Source organism: Syngnathoides biaculeatus, chromosome 20, assembly GCF_019802595.1.
Source record: "Syngnathoides biaculeatus isolate LvHL_M chromosome 20, ASM1980259v1, whole genome shotgun sequence".
Taxonomy (NCBI): Eukaryota; Metazoa; Chordata; class Actinopteri; order Syngnathiformes; family Syngnathidae; genus Syngnathoides; species Syngnathoides biaculeatus.
Window position 1 is genome coordinate 16,622,280 of NC_084659.1, and position 11,507 is coordinate 16,633,786.

Here is an 11,507-nt window from a genome sequence, read left to right on the forward strand (position 1 = left end):
AAAGGCACACAAACATCTTGCTAGCCCCATTTATTGAAAACAAAAATTCTCCTTCACACAATCAAAAGTGCTCGAATGTACATTTAAATAAAATAGAAAAGAAAAAGGATTGATAGTTCCACATTCGATGCCAGTTCGAGTTCTACTGAGGTACCACCCGCACGTTCGGAGTTGTACTGCCCTCGAGCGCCATAAAGTTTCAAAGTAGTCTGTGGCGTGATTGACGGGCGATCGCAATCGCCGCGAACAGAATCATCGCGCGTTCCCGGCTGACTGACAGTCGATACATCATTTAAGACTAAAATGTCAGGCAAAGTCATTGGAATGACGGGAAGAAAAAGAACATAAATCGTAGGACCCAAATCCTTCAGTGGAAGGACATTTTTAACCTGATTTGAAATGAAAAAGATGGCTCTATCTATTGATATACACTATCTATATAATCTATTTCCGCATGTGCAACCTCGAAATCCAACTGACACTTACAGTGCATTTTTCTTTCTTTTTTTTTTTCCGGTATTTACAATCATTTAAAAAATGTACATTGTGAAACTGAGTCTGATTTTCCAGTTCCTCCTCCAGAATACCCAAACGTGTTCACATCAGATTTTTCAAAATAAAAAAATATTTATTTTTTTAGAGGACGTGATCCTCTGGTCGCTCCCCACGGTGGTCGGAGGAAGGAAAGGAAACTCACCGACAGAGGCATTTTTTTAAGTAGCATTGCGACCCTTGTGAGAATAAGCGGCTCAGATAATAGATGGACGAGGAGCTAAAAGGAGCCGTTGGTCTCAGAGCTGGTGATGCCGAGTCTGCCGCTCCCTCCAAATGGCGCGAACCTCCGTCAGGATCATTGGCGTGATGAAGACAATGCTGCCCCCTGTCTACAATGTCGATAACACGTTCTGTTACTTCGGTGGAATTCTTGTTGATTGCCAACCACAGGACAGAGATCATCAGGTGTGTCATTATTTCAATATCACTGAATTGGGCATAAAATATTACACTGCAAATAATGTACCTTTCTTGTGCCGTATGGTAGGACAAACATGAAAGATTACCGTAATTTCCGGCCTACAAGCCGCGACTTTTTTCACACGCTTTCAACACTGTGGTTTATGCGGTGATGCGGCTAATTTGTGCATTTTTTCCAACGGCCGCAAGGGGGCAAAAGGTAAGAGTGAGACGGGTGGTATATATTTGCAGAGGAAGTGACTTTTACCGGCCCTGTTAGCGCTGCAATAGCGTTAGCGCTGTGCTTGTGTGTTTCTGGTGTGTCTCAGTTATATTTACCGGTAAGTTTTATTTTAACCGGCCCTGTTAGCGTTAGTGCTAGCGTTACCACATCGCTAGCGTTAGAGCTATCTTTACCGCGGCGCTAGCATTAGCTTGTCCCTGACACTAGCACTAACACCAGTGCCGCGCTAAAACTAGTGCTAGCGTTAAACCAGGGCTCAGCAACCTTTTTGAGGCTGAGGGCTACTTCGTAAGCACCGATCGTATGAAGGGCAACGTGACCTGTTTGTGGCAAATTTCAGACTCAATTCATTACACGTACATAAAATATATTTTAATGTAGTAAATGACATTACAGGTATTGTAAAATTTTAATTCACGTAAGCAAGTCAGATTCAAAATCTAAAGCATAAATAATACTAACAATTTGTGGCCTATGGTATTTTATACCTCGGGGGCGCATTATATGGTCCGCGAGGGCTACCATTCGCCCGCGGGCCCCGTGTTGGTGACCCCTGGGTTGAACTCTGTGTACCGTCTTTCTTTGTAAATATCACATGTTTCAATATGGCCACTTGCGGCTTTTACACAGCTGCGGCGAACGTATGTACCAAATGGAATTTCTTTTATAAATGTACTCAGTGAGGCTTGCAACCAGGTGCACTCTGTAGGCCGGGAATTACGGTCGATATTTTAATTGTAATTGCCATTGCTCAATAAAAGGTTGGTGAAAACCAAATGCTGCGTCTTACCATGACGACGAAGAAGTAGAACACGTATATCCAACCCAACTTGCTCTCGATGAGGGACACCAAGTACTGGAAGATGAAATTAACTGTGAATATGATTTCCTGTTCATTACGGGACTTGCAGACAGGAAAATGTCATGGCGTACTTGTCCTCCGGCAGCTCCAATACTTCCCGTGCCATCCACGATACCGGTGACCGTGGCGAGAGCCTCCCGGCTGCCCTTGATGGCCTCCTGCCTCCCCAGGTCGGCGGATATGGCGGAGCTGATCATGTTGGACGGACCGCCGATGAGGAAGCCCGTGACGGCCAGCAGGACAGCGTTGATTGTCTTGTCATTTGGCGAATCTGCAATGCAGTGACGTTCATGACTCAATTCAGGAATATTAATGAGGTACAGGTCCTCGCATTTGCAGTTTCAAGGTCATGAATGGCGGCCCAAGGATATGCCACACGGCATACTGCTGCGGACTCAGTTACCACTGTACTGACTTTTCTTGTTGCTTGGTTGATATTTCTAGAAACAACAGCGGCTAATGAAATTTCCGCCGTTTAATGACCATGACAACAATCAATTGAAAAACACAGCTGTCACAGAATTACCGTAATTCCCGCCCTCCAGAGCGCACCTGGTTACAAGCTTCACAGAGTACATTTGGAAAGGAAATACCATTTGGTACATACATACGCCGCAGCTCTGTAAAAGCCGCAAGTGCCCACATTGAAACATGTGATATTTACAAAGAAAGACGTTATACAGAAAGAGTTTAACCTTAGTGCGGCGCTAACACTAGCGACTAGCGCAAGTGCTAACAGGACCGGTTAAAATAAAACTTACCGGTAAATATTCCTGAGACACGGCAGTAAAAACAGCAGCAATACGCTGGCACAGTGCTAACACTAGCGCAGCGCCAACATTAAACTCTTTCTGTGTACAGAGGCTTATAACCAAGTGCGCTAACGCTAGCGCCGCACTAACGGTAGTGCCGCATAAACCGCAGGGTTGAAAGCGTGTGAAAAACGTTGCGGTTGTTGGCTGGAAATTACGGTAATTGACCTTGTAAATCGATGTACTACTGTATTTTATTACTGTAGTTATAGAAAAAAAATGCAACTGTGACTACTCACGGCTGTACCCCACCAAAGAAGCCATGGCAAGCGTGAGACTTAAGGCCAACACAGGGGCTCGCTTTCCCAAGAAGTCAGTTACCAGACCCTGAACGGTTCCACCTGACAAAAAAAACATTAAGTTTTGAGATGCGTGAACTAAAACTTGTTGATCACCGCTGTTACCCCACTCACCGATGATTCCTCCGACGTCGTACCACATGGACAGCCGATCTGCCTCGGCCTCCTTCCAGCCATAGTTATTGCTCAAATAGAAAGGAAGCCAGAAGAAGAAGGAGTAGTTCACCAGCTTCAGACACGCGAACGCCAGTGAATACTAGAGCAAGCAGACACAAACGGGTTCAAGTTCTGTCACGAATGTATTAAGTCAGGAAATCCTGAAATCTCACAGGCAGAACTCCGGGCAGGCAGAAAGCTTGGAAAAACCCCACGGCCTTAGAAGACCCTTGCCGAGCTTCATACTGATGTTGCGCTGATTGGTAGTGACAATCGTATGCATCGTCCTCCTTCTCCTCTTCCCCGTCGCTCATCAGAGGCCTGTGGGTATCTGCGTCAACTGGGCAGAGTCCTGTCTGACAATCCATCGTCAGACCTGACCGACAACAAACTTGAGGTCAGATGAAATGCTTTCTTGCCTTGTCCATAGCGTAATAACACCAGTGTAACCAGGGTTAGTAAACAAGCATTTATTGCAACGTTCCTTACCGATTTCATTTGGGGAGGTGAGTAGGCCAAAGAACAGCACCACCCCGCCCCCAAACTGCACCACGGAGGTCACCAGGAAGGCATACTTGCAAAGGAGGATACACATCGAACGTCAAAGTCAAGGGTGGGCAAAATGTTTGTGTGCAAAGCCCGCAAAATTAAAAAGAAGCTAGATTGATGAAACAAATACTATATGCTAACGCCGCCGTACTAACAGTAAAACTAGCGCCACCACACTATAGCTAACGCTAGCGTCGCCACGCTAACGCTAATGCTAGCACCGCACTAACAGGGCCGGTTAAAAAAAAAAACATGCAGGTAAAAATCACTGAGACACAGCAGTAACACGGTAGTGCAGCGCTAACAGGGCCGGACCAGTAAAAGTCACTTCCTCGGCACATATATTCCACCGGTCTCACTCTTACCTTTTCCGCTCGGGTGCCCCCTTGCGGCCGTCAGAAAAAAATGCACAAATTAGCTGTATCACCGCATAAACCACAGGGTTGCAACCATGTTAAAAAAGTAGCTGTTCGGCGGGCCCGAGAAAAAAAAAACAAAAAAAAAACAACACAATCTACCAGCTGACAACATAATGAAATATTGCGTCCTTTCCTTACCTCGTAGCCATACTTGAGCACGCTGGATGCCAAGAAGGCGCCAAGGATGTTGCCCACCGACGCGCAGGCGCTCCACAGGCCAAATATGAAACCTCGCCTGGATACCATCCAAAAAAAAAAAAAACTCATAAAGTTGGAACACCACCCTTTTCAAACAAATTCTTAAATCCTGTTTGAAGCCTCAATGTCATCCTATGTTGAAGATTATGAATACTTGTCTTTGTGTGTGAGTGGATTCCTCCGTGTGTGTGTGTGTGTAGATAAACAGGATTCGACACCGGAAGTATTGTGTGATAAAAGGACACACACACCCTGTCTTGCCGAACCAGTTGGCCATGACGGCGACCACGCAGGGCCAGACAGTGGACTGCAGCAGGCCGTTCAGCACCCAGAGGCTACAGTAGAGGTAGACATTGTAGACGTGGAGCCACTCAGTCAGTGTGCCAAACACAAAATCCTGTAAATGCACACATATTACACCATAAAAAAAAACCACAAAAACATCTTCAATCTTGCAATTATGTCAATTTTCTTTTTTGTGCACTGGAGCTACATGCTGAAGTGGTCACTGGACCATCGTACGGCCAATATACACACTCACATTCACACCTATGGACAATTTGGTCTTCATCGAACCTATCACGCATGTTTTTGGAATGTGAGAGGAAGTCGGCGCTCCTGGGGAAATTATGCCAACCCCGCACAGGAAATTCAAACCCATGACCTCTCGGGTGTGAGGCGGAAGTGATTATTATCGGGCATGCAAAACCAAACTCCTGGCAGATACTTGTTTTCATTTTAACCTAAATTAAGAAATCTGGAAGACTCTGTCCTGAAAATTTCTTCACGCAGAAAAACTTTTACCGTAACTCCCGGTACTGTGGAGCGCACCTGGTTACAAGCCTTACCGAGTATATTTGTAAAGGTACGCCGCAGCTGTGTAAAAGCCCCAAGTGCCCACATTGAAACCCACATTGAAACACCAGATATTTACAAAGAAGGATGGGACACAGAAAGAGTTTAACGCTAGTGCTAATGCTAGCCCAAGCGCTAACGCTAATGCTAACAGGGCCGGTTAAAATAAAAGTTACCGGTAAATATCACTGAGGCACGCCAGTAACACAGCAGCAACACACTAGCACAGTGCTAACGCGGTGCTAACAGGGCCGGTAAAAGTCACTTCCTCGGCACATATACAGTATTCCACCGGTCTCAAAAAACTGGTAAAAATCACTGAGACATGGCAGTAACACTGCAGCAAAACGCGAGTACTGCGTTAATGCTAGCGCAGCGCTAACAGGGCTGGTGAAAAAAAACATGCCGGTAAATGTCACTTCCTCTGCACATATATTCCAACGGTCTCACTCCTACCCTATCCGCTCGAGCGCCCACTTGCGGCCGTTAGAAAATGCACAAATGAGCCGCATCACCGCATAAGTTGCAGGGTTGAAAGCGTGTGGAAAAAAAGTCGCGGCTTATAGGCCGGAAATTACGGTAAGAAGACAATTGTAGGTGTGCTTCCTAAGATGTACAAACGTGATCAACTCTTGTCGATCTCGCGTGTGCTTTGTGGGTCCACTGATCGGCAAATGAGTTGCATAAATTTGATGTAAGTTTAAATAGACTGTCACTCTCTCTCTAGTTGTCATTTACACTTCCTCCGACTGCAAGGGTCAGCTGACGTAATACTATTGACTCCAATCTAGCTCTGTTTCATTTCACCTCGCGGGAATGACCCAGAACGGTAAAACCATCTGAAATATTATTCAAGAGGAAAATGCATTATAGCACTGGTGTCAAACACAAGCCCGGGGGGGCAGATCTGGCCCACCACGAGATTTTATGTGGCCCACGAAGGCTAATCATCTGTGCCAAAATGTGTGATTCTTGTGAAAATATGTCAAAAAATTTCTCGTATATTATAAGCATTTTTGTGTTACCAAACCTGAACGTGTAAACCCGTGTGCAAATATGATGATTAAGGATTTCTGTGGTTTCACTGTCATAACGGCCCTTGGGGGGAAACCGTAACGACAATGCGGCCCATGACAGAAATGAGTTTGACACGCCTGCATTGTATGATAAAATGGTCAAAGCTTTGTAAAAAACTGAATTGTGCTCACCGGAAATCCCACATTACCTGCCGCCACCTCGCAGATTTAAAGAGTGTGTAAATATGTTTAAAGAATATGGGGTGCAGCTATATAAAAAAATAAAGCTTTTATATGGCCTTACGAAATCAACTTTCACCTATTGGGTAAAACATATTTTGCGCAATGAAAACAGTTCATGGTACTCACTGTCAAATAGCGGGTGAGACAAAAATATTGTAAGGTAAAATGACACCATGAAAAATTCATAGTTTGATACTAATAAAAGAATTGGCGATAAGAGTGCAACGTCGTACGTGCCAACTCACCACGGCGGCAGACCCGCACAAGCCGAAGCAGAGTACGTAGCGCAGGTTCACCCTGTCACCAATCACGCCGCTCAGATACAAACCCTGTGCGCAGGAAGCGAAGAATTTTAATTTGGCGGTTGACAAAAGCATCAGTGGATATTAATCTGCCTCACCACAGCGTAGGAGAAGAGGAAGATGGTGTCCAAGGCCCCCAGGAAGAGAGTGGCCTGCTCTTCATTCTCAAACAGATGGTTTTTCTCCCATGTCTAAGACAAAACGCATCAGCGTGTTACGCAACGAGAGATTAAATCATTTTCACCTTCGTACGGTGGTGGTGGTTGTGGGGGGGGGACACAGGTTTTACCTCGCCAGGCGAGAAAGCGGGAGCGCTGCCATTGCAAGGAGTCGGCGTCCACTGGGCCGAGATGCTCACTTTCACATTGCTGAACGTCTTCCTGGAGGCGTGCAGGAACACGTAGCTGCGACGGCGGGGAGAAAAGCGACGACATTAGTCGAAGAGTAAACGTCATTGCTTTAGACGAAGTGAAGGCCGGGAAGTCAACAGTGACGAGATCACCTTTGAACGCCTGACTCGAAACACGCTCTCCCTGAAGTGAACTATTTGCTCTAAGATGGCTTCGAACAGAGAGGAAGCCAAATTTGTCACGTTGTTGCTATAAGTCACCGAAGTCACGTGACTTGCCATATTTCCGGTCTAACAGAGCATTTTTCAACGCGAAGTCGGTTGGAGACGACGCGAAAATACGTCTTATAGCACGATGTCCAGTTTTGTCCGAGACCCTTACGCATTTTAGAAGGTGATAATAAACGAAGGTACGTGGAAAAATGAGATCCATATTTAATGCCGAAGTCGATGTTTTCGCCGATAAGAAATTGGACTATTAACCAGCTTGCGCTTGTTTTGGACAACTGTAACATGTATCTGGTGAGTTAGTCGTCGAGATTTACATGGAAGAGTTTGAAAGAGTAGAAAAGTCTGGACGCGTACAAATACTTTGCTGGATCTTTTCTCAATCAAGAATCAATCCCACATAGTGATGGAGCCACTCAGATTTTTTCAATACAAATACCAATATTCATATAAATGACGCCTGGTTTTACACAACCATGATTGGAAAAAAAAAATAAGACAGTGAGTCGGCTTCACCGTACACGGAAGCGTGTTACGGCCACATGTTAAACTTCGGTAAACTTCTCCGTGACAGACGTTTTTTTTTTTTTTTTTTTTTTTTAAATATTCATTGTTCTCAAATGAGTCCAATGTGTATTTAAAAAAAAGATAATAAACCGCAGGGATAGGCTTCAGGCCCCATACACGGAAGCGCGCTGCGGCCGCACGTTAACCTACGTATACGTCACTGTGATCGACGGTTTATTTTCTTTTTTTTTAAAATGCATTGGATTCATTTGAGAACAATGCACACTTTAAAAAAAAAAAAAAGAAAGTCTGCCGCTAGAGGTTTACCGAAGTTTAACATGTGGCCTCAACATGCTTCCGTGTACATTGGAGATAAATCCCTGTCATTTTTTTTTTAAATGCATTGTTCCCAAATGAGCCAACTTGATATTATAAATACTTTTGGTAATTTGAGATGGAGAGCAATAATTCCTACATGAAATGAAGTAAATCGCGACATAGACGTATGTGTATTTTGTTTTTTTGACCGGCAACACGGCGCCATGAAAATGGTGACGTGACGTGCACGAGCTCGATAATCAAGACGACTTGATGCAAGTTAATGAAAACTCTTCCAAAAAATTGTTTGGTTATCGAAGAACTAAAGCAAATGCCAGAATGTGGGGAAAAAACTTGTTTTGCCTAACATTAAATTGATGATTAAAATTGAAAATCCTGTATTTGTTAAAATAGATTTTAATTGAAGGCCATATAACCTAGAATGACCTTATGCGAACACTTTATTTATTTTTGGGGAGAACTGAATGTGACTATAAAAACATGAAAGAATGCAGGAAAGCAGCTCATCTTTTGTGCTGAGCTTCACGCCGACTAACCTTTGCAAATATTTAAACACTCACACGATGAGTAAGCCCTAAACAAAGAAAGGTCCAACGACGCCGTAATTACCAAATTTACTTTTCATCGTGAAAAACATTTGCATGAGACACAAAAGTTCCCCCCACCCCCTTTCTGCTGCATCCATTTGAGAGTCAATGTCCATAGTTGACACTATCATGACATGTGATGCTTCACAGACCTTTGACCCGCACGAAAACCTGACAGGAATTCACACGTTGTTTCTAAACAAACCTCCATATTCCCATGCACGTGCCAAAAAAAAAAAAAAAGAGTAATAGCCAAAATCAAACAGGTTATGGGTAAAAATATAATAAAAAAAGACAGCTATAATGAACATATTACCTAAAGAAGGTGAGAAGGAATGCGACCAAGTGATGATGGGTGTACTGTGACAGGCAGCCACAGCACGAGGGAGGCATCACAGGGGTGACCGGAGAAAGGAAGAGACTGAGGAGACCGCCGCTGGGAGGTGGGGGGGGGTCTTTCGAGGGTGGGAGACGGGAGGGGGGCAGGCGAGGATGGACAGTAAGGGAGTTGACCTACAAGGCCGGGTGGCACAAGCACATTGCTGGGGGCAAACGAGACGCGGTGCCTGGAAAGAGGGAAGTCATTGTTAAACACGTTGCTTGGTAACAGTTGGACGCAATCGGCCGTAATTTAAGGTTTGACTTTCCATTAAGTTAAATTTTATTCCTGTAAGTTTCATTTCCTTGTCGTAAAATGTCTTCCTGTACTCGCCTGCTTTGTACAGGAAGTAGAAGCAAAAAAAAAAAAAAGTGCTGATTATAAATGTCAGCACCATTCGCAATGAACAGTCTTTTTTTTCCCCAAGAAATGTGAAGCAAGTTTGTTTTGTTCTATTGAGATCCTGTTTCATTTGTTAAAAAAAAGAAAAAAGTCCACCAGGAAACGAAAGCAATAAACCTTACCTGCGTGTGGCTTCCTGTACCTTGAACGCATCGAGTGGTATCGCGTTTAACATTTCATTGTGACTGTAAAATGCTGTTAAAGCGACGCTCTTTTTTTTTAATTGCTTTTTTCAGCTCAATGACAAGACTTCGTGGTTAAATAAAAAGTATATAAACAATTGAAATCAATGTTATTTTTTCCGACTATTTTCGTCTTTTTTTTTAAACAAAGTTGATACACGTCGACCAGGTCATGGTGTGCCTCATTGGGAAACCTGGCTGAGGCTAAAGTGTTGTGACAGAGCCTGTATTTGCACCATCACCTCTTTCCTCGAAACACACAGACACCCCGCACCCAAAGGAACGAAATAAGAACACTTTCGATTGCGGAATGAGGACGGAAATAAGGAACTTTCTTACCTCCCCGCTTGAGATGCGATTTAGAAGCTAGCAGACCGATTCGGCCAATATTTACTGTGGGGCTTCGTCCACGTGACGCCACGACTGGACGTAGTCGTGGATGCGGTGATACCGTCCCCAGCAGGCCAGGCGTTGAATTACACCACACAGGTGTATTTTTTTCATGTTATTCTGTACTCACACTCTGAAAGATATGAAAGTACAAATATCTTTTTTTTACTATCAGTTATGTACAGTATGAGTTTTATTATCTCAGCACAATGAGAATGAAAACAATTTCTAAACACAAAAATAGCCTTCCTCTTTTTTTCGTTGGAAAGTTTCATTGCGCTCAGGCTAACAAGGGAAAGGATGGCTAATGCTTTTATGCAGTGAAAATGTTTCCCCACATCTTTCCCAATGTTGGTAATTTGAGATGTGTTAAATCAGATGCTTAATAAACGCATGGGAAATACATTTTAAACCTTAATTTACCTTGGGTTTTTTTTACAGGTTAAGCAGGGGAAAAATGGCTTTGGCACACATCACAGGGGTGTGTACACTTTGTGTAAAACGTCTGAACTGTTTTGGCAATGTTGTCGGGGAAATTTTCAATGCTCGATCATATTGGCGTCTTTAGTAAAGGGAAAAGCAGTTCTAAATATGTCCTGAAGGAGCAGGGCACTTTCCATCAATCCATTTTATGATCCGCTTATCCTCACGAGGGTCACGGGGAGTGCTGGAGCCTATCCCAGCTGTCAACGGGGAGGAGGCGGGGTACACCCTGAACTGGTCGTCAGCCAATTGCAGGGCACATCGAGACAAACAGCACCTCTCACAATCACACCTAGGGGCAATTTAGAGTCTCCATTTAATGTTGCATGTTTTGGGGATGTGGGAGGAAACCGGAGTTCCTGGAGGAAACCCAAGCAGGCATGGGAGAGCATGCAAACTCCACACAGGAGGGTCTGGGATCGAATCCGGGTCCTCAGAACTGTGAGGCCAACGCTTTACCAACTGATCCACCATTCCACCACCTTAACTTACCTTGGGTTTTTTTTTTTTTCAGGTTAAGCAGGGGGAAAAAATGGCTTTGGCACACATTACAGGGGTGTGTAGACTTTATGTAAAACGTCTGAAGTGATTTGGGAACGTTGTCATGGAAAATGTTCAACACTTGAGAATATTGGCGTCTTTAGTAAATGAAAAGCAGTTCTAAATATGTCCTGAAGTACATATACAATACATTTTCTTAGCCGCTTATCCTCACAAGGGTCGCGGGCAGGACCATCACCGTAAAGACTTTT

The 11,507-nt window shown here is 44.1% G+C and overlaps 1 protein-coding gene across 2 annotated transcripts; it reads right to left on the reverse strand.

Annotated features, from left to right (window-relative positions):
* Positions 1-15: 15 nt before the first annotated feature.
* Positions 16-10,362, reverse strand: slc37a3 (solute carrier family 37 member 3). 2 transcript variants are annotated; one of them, XM_061806907.1, is made up of 14 exons: positions 10,222-10,362; positions 9,236-9,485; positions 7,199-7,313; positions 7,008-7,100; positions 6,853-6,936; positions 4,745-4,890; positions 4,434-4,530; positions 3,817-3,901; positions 3,501-3,703; positions 3,286-3,427; positions 3,112-3,213; positions 2,132-2,331; positions 1,989-2,054; positions 16-884 (listed from the first exon to the last, which is right to left on the reverse strand). In XM_061806907.1, exons 2-14 carry the CDS (start codon positions 9,310-9,312, stop codon positions 792-794), a joined length of 1,503 nt encoding a protein of 500 aa, XP_061662891.1. In that variant the 5' UTR covers positions 9,313-9,485; positions 10,222-10,362; the 3' UTR covers positions 16-791. The 2 variants fall into 2 exon arrangements, with proteins under 2 accessions (XP_061662891.1, XP_061662892.1); XM_061806908.1 differs by lacking the exon at positions 10,222-10,362 and adding an exon at positions 9,823-10,099.
* Positions 10,363-11,507: the final 1,145 nt, after the last annotated feature.

What these genes read in the sequence shown, in the direction of transcription:
- slc37a3 (XM_061806907.1), bottom strand. Translation starts at nt 9,312, where the DNA reads ATGCCTCCCTCGTGCTGTGGCTGCCTGTCACAGTACACCCATCATCAC. An exon ending in CGACGTCGGAGGAATCATCG is followed by an intron (nt 3,214 to 3,285) that starts GTGAGTGGGGTA and finishes TTTTTTTGTCAG; the next exon opens with GTGGAACCGTTCAGGGTCTG. An exon ending in TTGGAGCTGCCGGAGGACAA is followed by an intron (nt 2,055 to 2,131) that starts GTACGCCATGAC and finishes TTCATCTTCCAG; the next exon opens with TACTTGGTGTCCCTCATCGA.